The sequence below is a fragment of the Megalobrama amblycephala genome, linkage group LG4, assembly GCF_018812025.1.
Source record: "Megalobrama amblycephala isolate DHTTF-2021 linkage group LG4, ASM1881202v1, whole genome shotgun sequence".
NCBI classification, from domain to species: domain Eukaryota; kingdom Metazoa; phylum Chordata; class Actinopteri; order Cypriniformes; family Xenocyprididae; genus Megalobrama; species Megalobrama amblycephala.
In genome coordinates this window covers 45,329,822-45,352,135 of record NC_063047.1, presented here as the reverse complement: position 1 = coordinate 45,352,135, position 22,314 = coordinate 45,329,822, and the positions used below count along the sequence as shown (strand labels likewise).

At 35.9% G+C, this 22,314-nt stretch overlaps 1 protein-coding gene across 2 annotated transcripts in view; it reads right to left on the bottom strand.

Annotated features, from left to right (window-relative positions):
• Positions 1-4,346: 4,346 nt before the first annotated feature.
• dtx2 (deltex 2, E3 ubiquitin ligase) overlaps positions 4,347-22,314 on the bottom strand; it is a 30,206-nt gene continuing 12,238 nt past the window's right edge. The window contains exons 4-9 of one of the 2 annotated variants that reach the window (XM_048189575.1): positions 15,936-16,073; positions 13,295-13,362; positions 12,827-12,988; positions 11,954-12,115; positions 11,584-11,673; positions 4,347-6,098 (exon numbers count right to left, since the gene is read on the bottom strand). In XM_048189575.1, coding sequence (XP_048045532.1) covers positions 5,838-6,098; positions 11,584-11,673; positions 11,954-12,115; positions 12,827-12,988; positions 13,295-13,362; positions 15,936-16,073 — 881 coding nt within the window. In that variant the 3' untranslated portion in view covers positions 4,347-5,837. The remainder of the gene's footprint in view (positions 6,099-11,583; positions 11,674-11,953; positions 12,116-12,826; positions 12,989-13,294; positions 13,363-15,935; positions 16,074-22,314) is intronic. The other variant, XM_048189576.1, reaches the window with a different exon arrangement.

The window sequence follows — 22,314 nt, the reverse complement described above, 5'->3', positions numbered from 1 at the left end:
GATTTCTCATGCATACAGAAGCAGCGAGTACAATAAACAGAGTAAATCAGTACCAAATTGACTTGGCATGAGAAGTGTTGTGTTTTTAGAATATTTTTGCTTTGTAGAACCAGGGGTAATACATTTTTAGGATGCATTGATTAATCTACATCATATATCCATGTGATTCAAATTCCATATAATGGCCCCAGAAAGTTTTTGAACACCTAAAGGTACAATTCATACAAAAAGTAAAATGCTGTCGTGATTTACTCATTTATTTCTTCTGGAAGACATTGATAAACATATAAAGTCTGAGTGTTTTTTTTTTCTCTCCATACAATGAAAGTCATTAAGGGTAGGGATGGGCATTTTTTTTAAATATTGTATTGGAATATTTCGGCTCATAAAAAAATGAATATTCGAATATTAGTTTAGCCTATTTAAAGGGATAGTTCAGCCAAAAATGAAAATTTGATGTTTATCTGCTTACCCCCAGGGCATCCAAGATGTAGGTGACTTTGTTTCTTCAGTAGAACACAAATGATGATTTTTAACTCCAACCATTGCGGTCTGTCAGTCGTATAATGCATGGCAATGGGAGCTTCGTCTATAAGAGTAAAAAAAAACACACGCACAGACAAATCCAAATTAAACCCTGCATACACATTGATGTCCTAAGACACGAAACGATCGGTTTATGTGAGAAACCAAACAGTATTTATATCATTTTTTACCTCTAAAACACCACTATGTCTAACTGCCCTGCACATCCGGTTCGGTTTCTCACACAAACTGATTGTTTCGTGTCTCATCAATGTGTCATCACGAGCCGCAGGGTTTGGATTTGTCTGTGCATGTTTTTTTTACTCTTATAGATGGAGTTCCCATTAACATGCATTGTATGACTGACAGACCGCAACGGTTAAAAATCATTTTTACCTCTAATACACCACTATGTCCAACGGCATTCATCACTCGATTCGTTTGGTCTGATCGCGCTCTGACAGCGGCAGTGATGTCTCGCGCATATACTTCAGTGCTAGACATCACTGCCGTTGTCAGAGCGCGATCAGACCAAACTAATCGAGTGATGAATGCCGTTGGACATAGTGGTGTATTAGAGGTAAAAAAACGATAAAAATACTGTTCGGTTTCTCGCACAAACCGATCGTTTCGTGTCTTAAGACATCAATGTGTCGTCACGAGCCGCAGGGTTTAATTTGGATTTGTCTGTCGTGTTTTATTTACTCTTATAGTCCAAGCTCCCGCTGACTTGCATTATACCACTGACAGACGGCAGCGGTTGCAGTTAAAAATCATCATTTGTGTTCTACTGAAGAAACAAAGACACCTAGCCTACATCTTGGATGCTCTGGGGGTAAGCAGATAAACATCAAATTTTCATTTTTGGGTGAACTATCCCTTTAAGGTTTTATTTTAGTTCAAAATATTAAACAATATGTGTAAACAAAAAATATAAAGAACAATGGCGTTTAAGCTCAAGCTGCGCAAACGGGGAAAACGCGAATAAAGCAGACAGCGCCAGTTATCGTAAAGAACGTAGGCTACACTCAAGGCAGCATAATGGTTCTAGTGTTTAGATTGTTTAATGTTTTTAATGTTGAGGAAAAACAATATCCATATGCTCGGGTGAGAAAATTCGCTGTGCTGACAGACTTCGCAGAGACACAAAGATAACGGTGTGCTAAGTTTTTAACAGCACTTTGTGTTTTCTGTTCTTAAATATCTCCCTCGACGAAACTTAAAGTCTCGATCTTTTAGCTATCAGATAAGTTATCTTCTTGGCTCACTCGGGGGTACAGCTGCACTTACCTGTCATGAATTCAGTGATGGACAGCTCTTTTCGACCTCTTTCGACGGGTGTTTGGATTTCATGTGCTTCCTCATTGTGGTGGCGATCTTATGATAACTCATTCATTAATTTGATCAAAAGTAATTCCATTTTGTAACATTTTTGTTGATTTTCATCCGAGTAATTCCAAACTTCGTGAGGCAGACAACAACCTTATGTGATGATCAAATACAATAAACTTGTTAAACACGCTCCACAGCGCCATTCAGGGTTAGTTCACCCAAAAATGAAAATTATCCCATAATTTACTCACCCATCCTAGGTGTATCCTGGCTCTTCCAAGCTTTATAATGGGAGTGAATGGGGGCTGAGATTTTGAAGCCCAAAAAAGTGCATCTAACCATTATAAAAATAATCCATATGACTCCAGGGGGTTAATAAAGGCCTTCTGAAGTGAAGCGATGCATTTTTGTAAGAAAAATATCCATATTTATAACTTTATAAACTATAATCACTGGCTTCCGGGAACGGCCGTACACGACAAGGAAGATGAAGCGCGCTTCGCTGATGGATATACGCGCTCTATTTGGCTTCAAAATCTCAGTCCCCATTCACTCCCATTATAAAGCTTGGAAGAGACAGTATATATATATATTTTTTTTTAATAAAACTCCAATTGTGTTTGGCTAAAAGAAGTCATATACACCTACAATGGCTTGAGAGTGAGTAAATTATGGGATAATTTTTATTTTTTCCATTTTTTTTTTAATCCATTTTGAATACTATTAGCTATTTAATGTGACTTAAGTTTCCAAATACTTACGGCCCGTTTCACAGACAGGGCTTAGCCTAAACCGGGATTAGGCCTTAGTTCAATTAGGATATTTAAGTAGCTTTTATAAACGTACACTAGAAAAAAACATTACTGGTGTGCCTCTTGAGACAAAACAATGGCACTGACATATTTTAAGATATGTCAGGACAAGTTGCTTTCAGTTAAAACAGCTCAAACATGCATTTTAGTCTAGGACTAGCTGAAGCCTTGTCTGTGAAACTGGGGGTTATTGTGGTATTCAAAATGTGAATTGCTATAATCATGGTGCACAAAGATTAAATGCATTCTGCCATATAATTTCTTTAAGATGCTATAAACGTCATGCAATCACAGGTTTGGATTTTGTGGCCCAGTAGTAACAAGGACTCCAGATTTCAAAGGAGTTGCATTCTTGTGATCTGAAACAACACTTGAAACACTGAAGAACAAGAGTGTTCACTGTGCATCAGCATTATAATCTTGTTTGATCTTCACATTTGCATTAAGCATCTTCTTACAGCATTACCGCTTACAAGTGATTGAGTATTCTTACCTACAATCAAAGGCCTCTTATTTATCCGGCATGTTTTTCAACAAGTCAGTTAATTTCAGACATTTACATAGTAAAATGAATCCCTTGGCAAGTTTGCAGCTGCTGTGGATGCACATCAGTTATTCAAAAGCTGAGAAAATAAGATACGTGCTGATTGTTTCTTAACGGATCACATTTGATCTGCTCTGAGCAACCAACATGATTGTGACAGTTTTCAGCTTTAATTTCATGAGAGAAGGACAGAATCTCACTCTGTGTGTGAAAAGCATTTGTCTTTATAAAGCATAAGAGCAGCAGCTCTGTGATGCAGATGTCCTGCAGTCGCATAGAGCAACACTGTCCTCTACTGACAGAACGTTATATTTAAGCTGGGAGGCTTTGTTCACATTCAGCTATTACAAATATGAAAATCAGGAACAAATATGAGATCAAAGGTTGACTGTTTGTCAAGAACGTGTCAAGGTCATGTTTCATCCCAAAATATATATACCCCACCATTCAGTGTGAGCTTGAAAAAAAAAAATATTTGAAAGAAGTCTCATGCTCACCAAGTTATATTGTGTAATAATAATAATGTAGTAATATTGTGAAATATTACAATTTAAAAAACTTTTTTCTATTTGTATACGTTTTAAAAAGTAATTTATTCCTGTGATGCAAGGCTGAATTTTCAGCATCATTACTCCAGTCTTTAGTTACATGATCCCGCAGAAATCATTGTAATATGCCGATTTGCTGCTAAAGAAACATTTAATTTTATGAATGTTGAAAAGAGTTGTGCTGCTTAATCTATCCATCCATCATCCGTCCATCCATCAATCAGAATGCTTAAGTGTTATCTGACATAATTAAGATGATTTTTTTCTGACACAGTTTAACTCCGAGATCTTGTCATATTTTATGACCATTTTTTTTAAACTATAGTGAATAAACTGTATTAATGAATGAAATGTTCAAGGTGTCTGAATACATTTTGGTTTGACTGTATATGTAGGTAGAATATATATATATATATATATATATATATATATTTTTTTTTTTTTTTTTTTTTTTTTTTTTTATTTAGAGATTACTGGAGGATTTCATTTTGTATTATGTTGCAAATCAAATGCCTGACACTGCCTAGACGAATTCAGTGTTTTATAGAAGTGTTCTCATTAACAAGTAACGGAAACGAAAAAGTGTTGTTATATGGAGTAACGTTTATTGCTGATTAGAAGTTGAATATATATTTATATATACAGTTGCATACATTGTAAAACCAAATATCCCATACTATGGAATAGGAGATAATGATGAATGAATGAATGAATGAATGAATGAATGTCTCCAGACTAGCAGTGGTAATGAACTGTAACTTAATCAAACACTGCTGATTGTCTCTGTGGCACCATCTAATACTGCAATTCAATAATAATGGTGTGGAATTGCATTTCTACACCTATTTTCAGGATCTGGACTATAATTAAATAAGCATTGACATTTTTTTAAACAGCATTACATAGTGTTGCTGAGCTTTTAAAAGTCTTGCATTTTTAAATAGCTAAAATGAACATATATTCAAAAGAATAAAAATGGTTCATTGCAATAGAAACCTATGGAAACTTGTTTCCACCACTGAATAAAAAAATAAAAAAGGTAATTGCGACTTTTTAATCTCACAATTCTGACTTTTTTTTCCTCAGAATTGCGTGATGTAAACTTCTGACTTCCTAACTTGCAATTGTTTATATCGATATTGTGAGAAAAAAAGTCAGAATTGTGAGATATAAACTCACAATTCTGAGAAAAGTCAGAAATGCGAGAAAATAAGTCAGAATTGTGATATATAAACTCGCAATTGCAAGAAAAAAAGTCTTAATTGCGAAAATTGCAGCAATTCGGACTTTCTAACTCGCAATTGTTTATATCGACATTGCGAGAAAAAAGTCAAAATTGTGAGATTAAAATGTCGCAAATATCTTTTATTCTGTGGTAGAAACAAGCTACCATAGAAACCGTATTACATGGAATCAAGACAAAAATTAAGTCCCTTTTGATCGGAATAAAAAAAAAATAATATAGCAGCAAGTGAACGGCATCACCAAATCTGACAGGTTAAAAACCTTTTAAAACAATAAGAACTAAATTCATAGCTGCAGATTCTGAAAAAAGTGCCTTTAATTTCTGAAGCAGTACATTTTACAGTACTAGTAAAGATCTATGATTTGCATTGATGTGCAAATTTGTGGCTTCGTATGTGTATGCTTTTAAAGAAATATTGTATCGATTCCCAATCCCAGAAATAGTATGAAGATCATTGTCGCAGGTGCTCTACTGTAATGTAGTGCGTCAGGAAGGACATCACAGCCCTATGATCAATCATATTTTGAGATGAATGCCAAAATTGATGAAAGAGGACGAGTCTCCTCTTGGCTCAAGATTCGGGCGTCAATCTAAAACAGAGCTATTCCTGCAGAACCATCTATAGCTGCCTCACAATACGGTGAATGTAAAGATGACCACAAGCCAGTGACCCCATGTGTGCGTTAATATTCTAGACTCAGCCGGATGAAGGAAGTTGCCGCCAACCCTTGCGCATTCGCATACATCCAAACCTCTAGCCAAACATCGTAACTCTAGTTTTTCCTTTTCGTCAAGTTTTATTAGATCTACAGCAGATGGAGTGGTCTGTTTCACATGCCTGAACCTTGAGCCCCTTGGCTCTGAGCGTCTCGTTTCAGGCAGTCCTCCGTCACACCCTGTGACGCCAGTTCTGAAAGCACATTGTCCAGGTAGTTAGGGTCAGGGTAGCCGTGGCCGGAGACGTTGGACATCATCTCCGTCTTGTGGTGGATCTCGTTCCAAATGACGGTGTCAGGCTCCCCTGTGGTGCTGGAAGTGCCCACGGTGAAGATGAGGCGCCGTGTCCACGCCACCTTCAGCAGCTCCAGCACCTGGAAACGGTTACCATGGAGATAATCAAGACCCTCAGATTTAAAGTAAACACACTTTGTGGTTTGCTCACAGAGAGAAACGCAAACCAGAGCATTGCACAAAGATCAACATAAAACATAAATGCTGAGCAAGACCTGGGACGTGATTCAATATATCGTCGCTGTCAAGCGCAAACCTTGTATCTCCATATTTCTTCACCATAAATAATTACTATTGGTCACCCTTTACATCTGTCTGTGGGTTTTGTAAATATTTGAGCGCTTGTGACTACACCTCAACCAACTCCATTGGATCCTTAAACTGTCTATCAAACCTCTTAAGTCCACCCTCCTCTATTGTGAATGAAGTGCTGCACACTTTTTGGATCGTCTCTGCTTGTTTACAACGCAACAGTAAATAAAGAACTGATTGTTTGAATAAGTACTGCATTTTCTATATATAAAGGCTAACGTTTTATGTATTTCTGCAGCAGAGACGAGTGTCTTAGTATAACATTTGTCGTCGAATCAGCCAATAGTGTCTTAAATAGCCTGTGCAAAAGCTTTTATAACATGAGATTTTTGCCAAATGAAAGAAAAAAAAACCAAAGACTATAGAATAACACAAGACGCGTCACTCATGTTATTATGAATGGGAGAAGGTGCAATGCGCAATGTGGTGGAATAAGTCCCGCCTTCTAAATAAGAGCCAATCGCGATTAGTAAAGTCATCGGGTCACTGCAGCGGCCGTTTCTATAGAAAGTCAGATGCACGCCTCCGAAATGAGGCACAAGAGACGCTCATTTAAGACTGAGCATGCGCATTAGGTTGATCCAGCCTGAAAAATAAAATTTTTTGTCATGATTCGAGCGTTTAGAAACAATATTTATGTGACAGTTGTTGTCAGATTTCAAATATGAAATTTAATCGAAAGCTTGGCAAACAGCTTTGGAGAATTTGATGTTTCCCCATTCAGAGATATAGGAGCTGCACTTGGATGCCCGAGAGGTGTTTCAAAGATGGCCGCCGAGTGAAATGACTTGTCTTAAAGGGACTTTGAAAAAACTGAGCAACCACATAGCTACAATAAATGTTGTAACCTGTAAGTTAATGAAAGCGTAATGCAATGCATTTACTGCCTCAGATGCGGCCATTCTAAAGACACAAATGACTTATGTCCAACATTTGCTGGTCAAAAACTCTATTTGAGCTTGATTTTGGTAAAAGATTAATAATATTATGATCAGTGTTGGGGAAAGTTACTTTAAAAAGTATTGCATTAAAATATTGTGTTACTCCCTAAAAAAGTAATTGCATTACTTAGTTACTTTTTATGGAAAGTAATGTGTTACATTACTTTTGCATTACTTTTTCTCATCTGGGCTGGTCTTTTTGTTTGTTTGTTTTTATAACAACAAAAAAGTTATATTTTTTGCAAATGTAAAGGCCCTTTCACACCAAAAGTGAAATGAATAAGCCTCAGGCTGAAGAAAATGCAAATTCATGCCTGTACAGTAGAGGGCGCAGCTCAAACAAACAAGCCTTTCAGCTGTGCTGTCTTTCTGGAATACAGAAGAATAGAACGCATGAGAAGTAGTAAACGAGTAAATGCATGCTCACATTTAATCCAGATCTAGTCTTAGAATAACCATGTTTACACAGCGCACAACTCCTCTGCACTTACTCCCGATTTCTCTCAACAGTGGAACAGGAGATCTGTCAGTCAATAAATGGGAAACTAAGCAAATTAAGTAACTTATTTGAATAAGAAATTCAGATATTATATATGTAAATTTAAAAGTAATGCGTTACTTTACTAGTTACTTGAAAAAAGTAATCTGATTACGTAACTTGTGTTACTTGTAATGCGACACCCACAACACTGATAATGACACATGCAAGTGTCTGACCATATATAAAGCCACAATATGAACTTTGACAACAGTGTTTAATTACTTTAAAAAAATCGTTTTTAGAGGTTTGGAGATACAAGATTTCTGCCTTTTGTTACTTCATAGCAGTATGCAAGGATTTATTTTTCCTGCAAGAGAAATCTTATGCTGTTAAAACGCACTCAATTGTGCGATGTAACTCGATTTATAATTAACTTTGTTAAAGGTTACAAAAACAAAAATTATGTTGTGGTAATCGACAATCGATAGATGCTGGAGCTTAAACACTCTTTTAAAGGTTCGAGCGTGTATAAGGTTAGGACGCTCTGATGTAAGCAAAGAATGTCAAAGAATTTCTGTCAAAGTTTCTGAAGGAACTGAAAAAAGATAGGCCACTTTCCCTATTTCCACCGCTGTATTGTACATTTTCATGTTTATGCAGTTTTATACTTTGCAAACCCATAAGACTTTGGTTCATATTTGTATATTTTCTCATCGCTTGTGTTCATTCACTGAAAGCCTAGATAATTGACATGTCAAGCTTTAAAAAGTGCATGAGGTGATTGTGTCTCTTCAGAAGACTTGGAATAAACTGCTTCATTCATATGGATTACTTATGATGTCTTTTTGAAGCTTGAAAATGTTGATTAGCAAAACTTTCATTGGAGATACAAAAATGATGAAACAATATTAAAAATATCTTCATTTGCGTGCCAAAGATGATCAGAAATCGTATGGGTCTGGAATGACATGAGAGTGAATATATGGCGGATTTTTCATTTCACTTTAATGTGTGTTTTTCCATGACATTTAGTGGCAAATTCAGCTTTCATCATAGACTAGCTGACATAACATGGACGAAGTTGACTTAAGAATGGGTTGAAAATTACAATCAGTAATGTATGCATTATCCAATGTTTATGAAGTTTCTTGTATAATTATAATAACTGTGTAATTTGGAGTCATTATTTTCTTTGTATAAAAAGGTTAACATTTGACGGGAAGAAAAAAAAATTGTATATGTGCCGCAGTTTAACGATAGTGGTAAGCATGCACAAAGACAAAGAAGATTTAAGAACACAGTCTTTATTACTATCACAACTACCACAACTAATTACAAAAGAGAACTGACAAGGGACTGAACATAACGGAGTACAAATACAAGACAAACATAATGAGAGACAGGTGCAAGTCATACGTAACCACAAGAAAAAAGGGAAACCGAAACTAAACAGAGCAGGGAAACAGGAACTAACGAAAACAAAACAGAATATCAAAATATCCAAAACGGTGACATTTTTTTTAAAGGTAAGGCAAAAACACGGTTTGGGAGATGGTTTTATGTTGTAGGGCTGGGCGGTATGACGATATATATTGTGGCGACGAGACGCGAGTAGCAGATAAAAAGCGGGACATGCATGCCAAGTTGAGCGCAATAAGTTGTGAAAAATGATCTCAATACACACTCACACTGACTGACACACCTGAAACACGCGCACAGAAAGCTGTCTCTCTGACAGCATGCAATCCCGAAATCAGTTCTCTTTTGCAGATTATTGCACTTAAAGGATTAGTCCACTTTTAAATAAACTTTTCCTGATAATTTACTCACCCCCATGTCATCCAAGATGTCCATGTCTTTCTTTCTTCAGTCGAAAAGAAATTAAAGTTTTTGATGAAAACATTCCAGGATTTTTTTCCATAAAGTAGACTTCAATGGGCACCAAACAGTTGAAGGTCAAAATTAGTTTCACTGCAGCTTCAAATTGTTCAACACGATCCCAGATGAGAAATAAGGGTCTTATCTAGTGAAACAATCGCTCATTTTAACCATAAATGCTCATCTTGAACTAGCTCTCTTCTTCTTCTCTATTAGAATTCCAGCAATGTAGACACTACTAAGTGTATTACTGCCCTCCACAGGTCAAAGTTTTGAATTAATTGTTATATACTATTGAACTAGCATATTGCATATAAAAATTAGTTCAAACTTTGACCTGTGGAGGGCAGTAATACGCCCTCCACAAAAATCTAATAGAGAAGAAGAAGAGAGCTAGTTCAAGATGAGCATTTATGGTTAAAACTTATATAATTTTCAATTTTTTTCAGAAAATGAGCGATTGTTTCACTAGATAAGACCCTTATTTCTCATCTGGGATCGTGTTGAACAATTTGAAGTCCACTAAATGGAAAAAAATCCTGGAATGTTTTCATCAAAAACTTTAATTTCTTTTCGACTGAAGAAAGAAAGACATGGACATCTTGGATGACATGGGGGTGAGTAAATTATCAGGAAAAGTTTCTTTAAAAGTGGACTAATCCTTTAAATGGTCAAATACACACAATTATGTCAAAATGGCCATTGTGTGGAATATTCACATAAACGGTCAGTTGTCTTAAATGAGAGTAAACAGTTGGGCAAAAAACAGATGCGCGTCTAAGTTTAGTCTGTGCATTTGGTCTTAAAGTGACAGTAGCCGTATATACCTTCTTCCGTCTGTCATTAATGTTAATCAAACAACAAAAGACAAAGAAAATCAGAAAAATCACTCACTGCATTTGACTGAATAACTTTTCTATCTTTAATAAGAATCTGTTTATATTTAATCCATACAAAGATGTATGTTAAAATAACTTATAACTGAAAGTTTAATTTGTATCTTTGTTCTATTGTATTCATTCTATTGTTTGTTTAATGATTAAATTCAATTTTAGTAATAAAAATCAGTTTTTTTAACCAAATTCTGTTTTATGTTTTAAGTTTCCTGGGTTCCATTTTAATGGTTTTATTTTTTTTTTTTGGCAATCAAATGAAGGCATAAAACATTAATTTATCTTTTATGACATTAAACAAACTTTTTTTTGTCAAATAAAGTGCTGCACAACAGAACTTTACTGTTAAAATTAAACATGGAAGAAAAATTGATTATTCCTTTGAATAAAAAAAATAATTAAAAAAATTATTATTATTAAATCGAGATGTAGCTGAATTGTACTGTACAACAGTAATATATTTCTGTCACAATTTGTTTAAGTTAAACTTTTATTTTGATGGGTTGCCGTGAAGACCTTTGAGTTTCTGTGTGTTTATGATATGATGATAGTTTTTCTCAAATGAAACTGTAAAATGCTCATGAAGTGACTCTCAGAGCGGCTCTGGAGAGGAAATTCATGCATTCATGTCCTCATATAGTGAGGCGGCAGAGGCTGAAAACACCGGAAGCATCACGTGTGCTTCAGTGTGTGCGTCTGTGTGTGGTAATGGAAACCTAGTCTTTTTGCAGTTTAATATTCACAGACACTAGTCCATATCATGATTTGATTTAAGTGTACTGACCTACCTTTTATTTATTAATCAAAATTTTGACCAATTCCATGACATTCTGCGTTTTTAATTTCTGAATTTAAATTCCTTTTTTTCTGCTATTCTGCTTTTTTTTTTTTTTTTTTTTGACACAATGATGCTTTAATGGCGTTTGAATGTTAGCACGTAAAGTCATTGCGCTTGTGTAACACATGGTACTGGAACAGCCGATTCAGCAATTGAACGGTAATAATAACAAATGAGAATGGCATGAATCTTTATTTGAACTAGGTCAATTCCCTCCATTACCTTTCTGCCTTTGTCATTGTCAGGAAGGAAACAGAAGCGAGGGAATCCTCTGCACGTATACGGCTGGCCTGGGTTTGGGTGCTCAGGACCCTGCAGACAGAGAGTGCATTAGGATGATGAGTGCTTAGTGCAGGCCAAGGTAAGGACAAAACCATTATCACACAAAGAAATGAGTCAGTTATGTCCCCAATAAAAGCAGTTGGACGCTGAAATCAGTCTGCTGGATGAAAACATTTAGCTGGTTCATACGGACCTCTAGCACTTCTTTCAGTTAACTTATTTACATCTTCTAAAATGGTTATTGTTAAGAATACAAATATAAATATAAATATAAAACAATACAGCACAACATTGGTTTGGCAAAACAGACCTGTATTCCGGGCGGGATGTTGTAAATGATTTGTATAGTGCCACAGTCTGGATGTCCAGGCAAAGACTGAGGAATACTGTAGATATCCATGTTACCCTTTGGTTGGGTGCCAGTCTTCTCTCCATAGATTGTCTTACATGAGGGGCACTGCAGGCTCCCGTCCTATGGTGTGACAACATGTACTAAGTAGGAGAAAACGGGTGCAACTAATCTCTTTAAATAGTTCATGTAAAAAATATTTTGAGATAATAAAATCAATCCTTGTAATCGCATGCACCTATTTTGTCATTTTAGTGTAATTCCAAGAATGCATCACATACCTTACCATTGAAAATTTTGGGGTCAGTATTTTGTTTATTTTTTTAAAGAAATTAATACTTTTATTCAGCAAGAATGCATTGATCAAATGTGACTGTAAAGACATTTATAATGTTTTTTTTGTTGTTGTTTTTTTCCCATTTCAAATGAATGCTGTTTTTTTTTTAAGCTTTCTATTTATCAAAGAATCCTGAAAAAAAATCTATGATGGTTTCATTAAAAATATTAAACAGCAAAATGGTTATCAACATTGATAATAATAAATGTTTCTTGAGCGCCACACGAGCATATTAAAATGATTTCTGAAGGATCATGTGACTAAAGACTGGGAGTAATGATGCTAAAAATTCAGCTTTGCTGTTAAATGAATGCTTCATCCAAAAATGAATATTCTGTCATCATTTACTCCAAACGTTTTTTGGGTTATTAACAGTATTCCAATTTATGTCATGCATCCCTAAAACGGATATTAAAATAGATGCACATAATTAAAAGAATGCTTTAATTAAACTGTTCTGGAATGATAGGTAAAAGTGTTGGTAATGTATTGCACACCTTTGTTCCATTGTTGTACATGGCCAGCATGCAGAGCATGTGGAAGGTGTGACCACATTTTGTGAATTTGCCCACAGTGTTGGGCTGAAGAGACTGAGAGCACTCAGCTGGGACCTCATAACCAGACGGGCAGGCCAGGCGCTCCATACAGATAATACAGTCCTGAAAGCACACAGCCAGATGTCACATATCTCATAGGGCAGGGCGTTGATTATATTTCCAGAAGAGCTTTAAACATACATGTCTAGGTCATGTTATTTTTCGCATACAGAAATTAAAGTCTATTTTAGGACCATTATGAATTTTTGCATTGTTACATAGAGGTGCTTACTTGTCATGAAAATAAATGTGAAAATGGTCCTAAAATAGTCTTAATTTTCTTTAACTAAAATATTCTTTTAATTCTGTGGTGAAAAAGTATCTGAGAAATTCACAGATTTATGCTAGTACAAAATACATAAAATATACCTCATCTGGAACCACAGGCACTTCCTCCATGTATTTCTTAATGACTTCCTCTGATTTCTGAGCAGGAGCTAAGGACATACATAAGACACATTTTAACCTACATGACTCCAATTACTGGCACTCAAAATCATGTGACGACATGAAGATTACATTTTCTTAAAGACTCCATGAAAGCGAAAGCTTAATCAAAATTTTGCAGCTTGTACTCCATGTCTAGGCTGTGTGTTCAATTGTTAATTATTCATGTACTGCACAGATTTTTGGCCAATCAAATGCTCTCTATAATGAGACTGTCCAATTAGTTAAACCAAAAATGAAAATTCTGTCAATAACTCACCCTCATGTCGTTCCAAACCCACAAGTCTTTCATTCATCTTCGTAACACAAATGAAGATATTTTTAATAAAATCTTAGCAATTCTGTCCCTCCACTGACAGCTACGCAAATGACACTTTGATGCTTCAAAAAGTTCATAAAGAGATCATAAAACTAATCCATATAAATTGAGTGGTTTATAATAATAATAATTCCTTACAATATTCCTTACGTTTAGTCAAAATTTTCTGAAGAGATTTAATTTAGGCTTTTTTTCACATTTAAACATTCATCGACGCACACATCAGTTATGTAAACGGAAGCTCAAGCATGTTTGCTTGACGTGCGAGAACCAATGAGGTTCATTCTCGTGTGTTACGCAGCGCGTTTGAGCTTCGGTAAGAGGTTTGCTCTCACGCAGGTTCGGTTGAGCTTCTGATTAATGATTATATATTATATCGTGTCTCTTCAGAAAATTTGGACCAAAACCCTCAATTCATATGGATGAGTTTTACGATCTCTTTGTGAACTGTTTGAAGTGCCAAAGTGGTAGTTGTGTTCCGAAGATAATCAAAAGTCTTTTGGGTTTGAAACAACTCTTTTGGGTTTGAGCAAATGATGACAGGATTTTCATTTTTAGGTGAACCATCCCTTTAATAGGACCGTCTCATTATAGAGAGCATTTGATTGGCCAAAAAACTGTGTAGTACATGAATACCAAACAATTGAACTCTGCTCACTCTAGACTTCACAGTGACTGTGATTCGCAGTTTGTTTTTAATCACACACTGATTATATATACACCTTAAACCATTTATGAGCTTTTCCCCTAGAAAAGAAACAGTTTTAGTGACAGGGTGGCCGGTTTTGCTTTGCATGTGAACACCATGACCATCTTATTTAATGTGCACATCAGTTTGTTTTGATGTAAAATCAAGGCAATTTAAGATTTGCATGTAAACTCTTGCAGTGTGCAGCATATGTGCCTAAATATAGAGTCTCTAAGGGGACATGGTGATGGACAAAATATGAGTTGGGAGGAAAACTATATGCCTTTGCATTCGCACACAAAACATTTGTGCAACATTCCGTCAAAAAAGTTCTGCGTTCCTCCAAGAAACTTTGCATTCTCTCTTAAAAGTATAGTTTTCCCTCCCACCCCATATGACCATCATCAATTTTGCCAGTTTAACTAATTATTTGCAATTGAATGCAAAACCTTTGAGAGAACACAAAACCACTGAAATATAATTTTCTTCCAATCACCGTGTACCTTCAGGGGTTCAGTAACCAAAACCCTCTTAATGCAGTAAAATCTAAAGGTTTACAATTTACCAAATTACATTTATGGATCTTAGCAAATTAAATTTGCTAAATAATTATTTTCTAATATTCTTATATTTTAAGTGTAATCCACAACCTCAAACAGCTTATTGCTCTTATGAAAATACTTTTGCTACATTTTATAATGTAATCATAATAATAAACAATTCACCAAGTGATATATTTTCTAAGTCTAGTACCAGTAATTTAGCGCATTATTATAGAATTCAAACCATGTGACCGTGCATCAGCCATCTTACAAATGCTTTGAAAGTTGCTCATCCAATCAGAATTCAGAGTCAGAACTATCCATTATATATGGCTTCTTTTAATAAATCAATGTTTGATACTTATTCAGCATTTCACATACCATATAAAAGCACAGATTACAGACCTTGGTGTTAGTTTTTCGAGGTTTCAGACAACACTTAAATAGTTCAATGCGGAAAATGTGTTTAGGATGTTTTAGTTGACTGATATTAAAGCAGTGAACTAACATTGCTTGTGAGTGTCAGTCTGAACCTAATATCATATTCTGTATTAAAGATGTTAAAATGAATAGCATTAACCACAACACAGGTTATTTAAGGTTAGAGAAAGAAAAAACAGACCAGGGAACAACTGTTATTCAATAAACCCCCCAGCAGACATCTGTCTGCAGTGTCCCACAGGTGAGCAGGCAGGTGTCAAGCTGAATACCATCAATAGTACATTTATTATGCGATTGAGAGGATGGAAGCAAGACAGCATGACCATGATGGCATAAACATGAAATGGGTGAAAACACGGCGGCAGAAGCAAGCCATAAATAGCAAAACATAAACATCTCGCAATGGCTGGAAGGAGCATGTCAGAATGAAGCTACTGTACACTAACCCCCTTGTGAAAATATAATTTGAAAGGAGAATGGCAAGGAAAAGAGCAATTAAACAAAAAGGACAGCAGCAGTTTGCAGGCCAGTGGAGGGCAGGTTCGGTCGGGCTGGTTGGTGGTGCTTAACTACCTGTCCTGGACTGTCTCTTTGCCCTCTTAACGGAGCTGGGCTGGCCTTTGGTGGGCCTGCTGGAGCCACGCTGGGAGAAGGGGGCGGTCATGAAGCGAACTCCCAGTCCTGCAGCTGACATCAAAATGGAAGCCATGCCTGGAACAACCATGTGGAGACATGCAGGAGGAAGGGAGGAGGAGGAGTGAAGGAAAGGAAGAGTAATGAGCCAAGAGTGGAGAGGCCAACCACAAGTGGGGCATGCTCTGATGAGGTCAAGAAAAGTTTAGGGTCCTACTCACTTCTGAATCTGATGCAGAGGAAATAATATCCATGACAAAACATCCATCTATAGATGTTGACTACAATCCTAATGGTTATTAATATTCGCCTAGGACTAAATGCAGTACACGGGGTCCAATTCGCTTTGGAGAGTAATTGTGATCCAATGACTCAAATCACCTTCAGAGGAGACACGGGACACATTGGTCTTACAGAGTCAGACCTTTTGACTATTTGCTTAACTTCTGGTCCACTTTGATGGGAAGAGACCATCTAATTGACCATCTGATTGACCAAACACAAATTGTGTTGCTTTCAGGCAACGTTTAAGGGCAGGAAAATTTGAAACCTGTTACAACATAATAACAGACCAACATGAAAACAAACCTGTCCAAGTAATGCTTCCTGATACATCAAAAATAACATTAAAGCACGTAAACTTGTGGCTTTAAACACACCAACACATATGACCATAACTAAGCATAAGCATTACATTTTAAGACAACATGTCAAGTTAAAATGAGCTAAACTTAGGACAGGGTTTAGAGATTAAGCCAGGATTAGGCCTTAGTTCAATTAGGACATTTAAGTAGCTTTAATAAACATGCCTTAGAAAAACAAACACCCCTGATGTGCATGGCACTGATATACTTTAAGATATGTCCATGCAAGTTGCTTTCAGTTAAAACAGCTCAAACATGCAATTTAGTCTGGGACAAGCTTAAACCTTGTCTGTGAAACCGGCAGTTCTACAGTTAAATAGTTAAACTTTTAAAGCCCCCCCTGCAGTCAATAATTTTATCCCTTAAAACTCATCTTTGATAATCACAATGACAGTCAAGCACAAATGCTTATTCATGTGAAAATAATTTCTTCATGCCTTAAAAAAAGCTTGAATGTAACTATATACCCTCATTTAATTTAGTATACGATACGAACCATTAATATGCAAATTAGTCCCTGCATCCACTCAACACCACCAGCTCGGACTACCTAATCCGCTCGGTCAGTAAATGCTACACAAGTGGAAAATTGGTTTAATTCAGCCATATATGTTGGAACCAAAAACTCATTCAGAAGAAGAAGAAGAAGAGTGAATTATACAGGCAGGCCCAGGCTCAGCACCCTCAAAAGCAAGTAAGAGCACCCTCAGCTCATACTGTAATAATATAATATTGACAAAACAGATTTAGTAAACGTGCGTATGTGCGTTTGTGTTCTGGAGAACGTCAAATGTTTCTATTTACATGTTTTTTGCAGTGGTGAGCAATGTAACCATGTTGATTTCTTGAACACAGTGGCCAATTAGAGGTATCTAATTTAGTCAGAATCCACTCACCGCTCAAAATGCTGGGGATTTTGTTCAGAGCTGAGTTCTGCACACACACAAATCTTCTCATTAAAGTGTAAACACAATGTGAATAAGAGATTCATTGTGCAGTGTAGACAACTTTATTGATTCTAATGGAATTTTGTGAGATGGCAAACTTAGATGAGTGACAGCTTTTTACTGATTGTAAAGGAGTGGCCTTTGCACGCTTTCTAGGCTATATATAATCCATTCGGAATTTGAATAAAAGACGACACAGAACGGTAACTGATATGATTAGCCTTTGGCTAATAATGTGTTGCTAATGTTATACAAACCATGTTCCTGGTCGCCATCTCAGAGTCAGACAGCTGCCTCCAAAAAAAATCAGCATCCTTACAAATAATGATAGGAAAAGCCCCACCCCGCACATTGACCTGAGGCTGTCTTTGGTACACTGCAATTTTTAAAAATACTCAGCAGCAATGGTGTTGACTGATGAATTCCCACATGGTTTGTCTTAAAGCACATTAAAAAAAAACACCACATTAGACATATAAACAACAATAAATAATTGATTTTCACCAGAGTTTAAAGTTTAACTATTTTGTCTCGAGACCTGTGTTGTGAAATGCATCCGTTTACAGTCAGATGTACACAAAAAACAATTAAGTCAGCTATTTATTTAGGTAATCTACCAACTTATCTAAATATAAATATAGTATATAGGGCCCTATGAAATCATTTTAGTTTTTTCCCCAAATTCCACATTTTCTCCATTTTAATATTCCTGGATTCCGTTCTAATTGTTAAGTTTTTTCCCCAAATTCCCCGTTTTTTCCATTTTAATATTCCTGGATTCCGTTCTAATTGTTAAATTAAAAGAAAAAAAAAAAAAGAAAAAAGAAAAAAAAAAATATATATTATATATATATATATATATATAAATCATAAAAGTTACACTTTTAATAAATGATTGTTAAATTGTATAACAAATATTTGATTTTTAGGAAACTCTGAAATTATTTTTAATCTTTTCCAAATTCCATTTTATTTTTCCAACATGCAGTGTTTTCTGCTTTATTTTTTTAATGTATTCCATTTTAATGGTTAAATAAAACATTAATAATAAAAAAGTACTTATTTCGACAGGTTGTCATAAATACCTTTGAGTGCCGGTGTTTCAGGTTTCAAGTTTACTTTATTTATATAGCACATTTAAAACAGCCACAAGACTGACCAAAGTGAGTCGTAAGAGTAGTAAGATCACGTAAAATAGCTGTGTGTATGTAACATGATGATAGAGTCACTTCATGACCATTTCAACTGATAAAAACTCAGAGCATCTCTGGAGATGAAGTTCATGTGTTCATGTCCTCATACGCGTGCTTGAGTATGTGTAGTGGATGAAACTACACCACTCATTCAAACACAGACACTCAAAACATGCAAATGGTACTCTTTTGCAGTTTAATATTCACAGACACTAGTCATACCACTAGTCTGTCAAAAATGAAAACTCTGTCATCAGTTACTCACCCTCATGTTATTCCAAACCCATAAGACTGATGATAATAATTGATGACAATCTTTATATTTGGGTGAACTACTTCTTTACCATTCAGTGTTCAAATAATTAACAATTCTGCCGATGTAGCAACCTTCTTGACAAAATCTACTGTCTTGTGATTGGATCAACCATTTGAACATTAGTGATTAGTTCGTCTGAGGGTAATGTTATCTCTTTCCCTGCCAGTGATGGAATTTTCCAGCTGTCCATGTTTTCGAAACGCTGTTATTTTCATCCCACAGTCCAATCACCTTTGTTTGGCCTTCCCAGGGACGCTCAATGTCAATGGTTACAATTTATGTTTAACTCGGTTCCCGAAAATTATAATCCACATGTAAAACTATGTTTACAATAACACTGAGCGCATGCATCTCCACGTTATGGTAAGAGGCGTGACCTTTCCGGGCAAGGTGCGCTAAGCTGCTGTCGAATCACAACACAGGAACCGCTGGCACAATCAGAACTCGTTACGTATTTCTGAAGGAGGGACTTCATAGAACAAGTCAGTCATCAGCTGTTTTTATGACAGTGGAAACAGCGGTATACAGATAAGTAAATTATGTGAAAAATACTGTGTTTTTTTACACGCGAAACATGAACACATGTTATATTGCACGCTATAAACACAATCAAAGCTTCAAAAAAAACACGAAAAACGGGACCTATAAGCAGCATAATGAGCTGTTTTGTACAACTAAAAATAACTGTAAGTGAATAAGACCGGAAGCCAGACTCATTAAATTTACAAATGGCCACGCCGGTCTTACCTGAAAAATAAGGTGGATAGGATTGTGCAAGCATTGGAGGTGGACTTGATGTACTCCATCTATGTTTTGGACATCGCTATGAATCCGATCTAAATGTAGTCTTTGACAAAAAACATGATTTTCTCAGCTTTTTGCTCAAAGGGTTGCTTTTTTTTAATGAAACTTACCCACATTCAAATGTTGATAAAAAAATAAAAAAAGAATGCATGAAGCTAGAATAAAACTTTTTTGCTTTGTTTAAAAGCAGAGAGTCTGTTTCTTTATTTTTGATATATTGCATGTTCAGATATTCACACAACAGAATATTCTGGGGGCCATGAAACTTATTAAAATAAAAAAAACACTGGCAGGGAAAGAGTTAACACCAGGTGTAAAACGTTTTCCACCGATCACCATCTGCATTTCTTCTTAAAGACATGACTTGTTGTTCACTTGAAACGTTTTTTTTTTCTTTTTTTTTTTCACTTCATAGACCATGAGCATAGATCAGGGGTCAAGTAAGGCATCGGGCCAAAAAAATTAATAAAGCAGAGTAGTGAACTTGCAACACAGGCCGCCTTGCTAAAACACATATGTGGGAGATGTGGAATGGATAAAATAACTCTAAAAAATAAAGAGGACTTGAATAAGCCGTTCACATGTCGCATCTAAAAACGCATGGAAAGTACTTTCTCCTCCTTTCCAAAACGCTACCGTGGCATCTGCCATTGCTATGCAACCATGAACCGCGTTCTCCAGACAGATCTATTTCAGAACCAGCCGCTATCAAAATAATCTGGCTGCGGGCGCATAATGTCTAGGTTAATACTTGTTCGGAAGAATCATTTTAGCAAAGTTTGTACTATTTTCTGTTTATTTTTATAAATAAAATACTTATTTACTTATTTACTTATAATACTTATTTTTGTTCAATATTTTCAATATATACGGTCATTAAAATGTGTTAACATAAAAATATATTTTAAAAATACAGAAACAAAATTATTTTAAAAAGTAAAGATTCTGAAAGCATTGAAGGAGATCCCATAATATTTAACATAGATTTACAGTAGTAACAATAAGTGATATTTTATTATGATATGATTAATTTCATATTTTTAAATATGATTGTTTCATTGTAAATATGGGTATTATCTCTAAGGTGGACACACAATTTGATATATGATATTTACCATCTGAATCTAGCCATGTCATGTCAACAAATGGAAAAGTCAGCCAGCTATTTATTACCATGTTAATTATTGTGCCTTTTGCCCCAAATACCGTACTTTCACATATTCTTCCGTTATTGAAAAACTGTTGCTCTAATTACCTTGAACAAAAGTGAAAATCATTAAGAAGACCCTTGCCTGAAAATACAAACATTAATTTAATCGATTCTCATTTGCTACTTAAATCAACAACATTTTAAAAAACATCAAATATTAGATCAAACTATTTTGACTAAAATTTACACATGCATTTTGAAAAGCGGATATTTAGTAAAGTGCTACGGCAAGTTTTTGTGCCACCTAGTGGTTTAGAGGAAAATAAAATCAAAGGCGCCTTTAGCCCCGTTGTACCCTACTATTACAGAAATCTTATCTGTTTCATTAAAAGGGATAGTTCACTCAAGAAAAAAAATAATTTCCCATGATTTACTCACCCTCAAGCCATCCTAGATGTATATGACTATCTTCTTTCAGACAAACACAATCAGAGTTATGTTATAAAATATCCTGGCTCTTCGAAGCTTTATGCTTTAACAGTAGTGAATGGCGCTCCTGATTTTGAAGCCCAAAAAAGTGCATCCATCCATCATAAAACATATCCACATGGCTCCAATGGGTTAACAGAGCCGGCCCGTTATATAGGCAGTATAGGCAAATGCTAAGGGCGCAATCTCACTAGGGGGCGCCAAAGAGGCCGGATGCGTGGACAGGGGCGGATCTACCGGGGTGGCACGGGGTGGCATCTGCCCCCCTAAGAAAAAGCTTTGCCACCAAAAAATTATCACAGAATATAATATGTAAGCAGTGTTTCAAGTACTGGAGCGGCGCTTCAATATGATGACTAAAAAAAATTGAGTAACGCAAAGTAATGGCAAGGAAACTCGTCTTTCAATAAACTGTGCATGATAGTTTCACGCGCACGAAGCGCTCCCAGTGTGCTTCATTAACAAATGACTCTTATGAACAGATTCTTTGAGAGTCAAAAACACAGCGCAGCCAAGTTCACTTACGATTTTTTCCCATATTTGTACGTGAATCGGAAAATTAGTGCTTCCCGGCTAGAAGTCCTGTGAGAAATGTAGTCCCATCCGAATATGTCTGAGATAAATTTTCGTAATTTTTTGGCGAGCTGATTCAGCAACCGCCCGCTCCACTTTTATCATGGATAAAGGTATTTTTGCCATCCAACGAACCAATAACATGAAATCAATACGGAGATCCCGATCACAGAAACTAATAGCAGAGTTGGGGTAAGAATCTA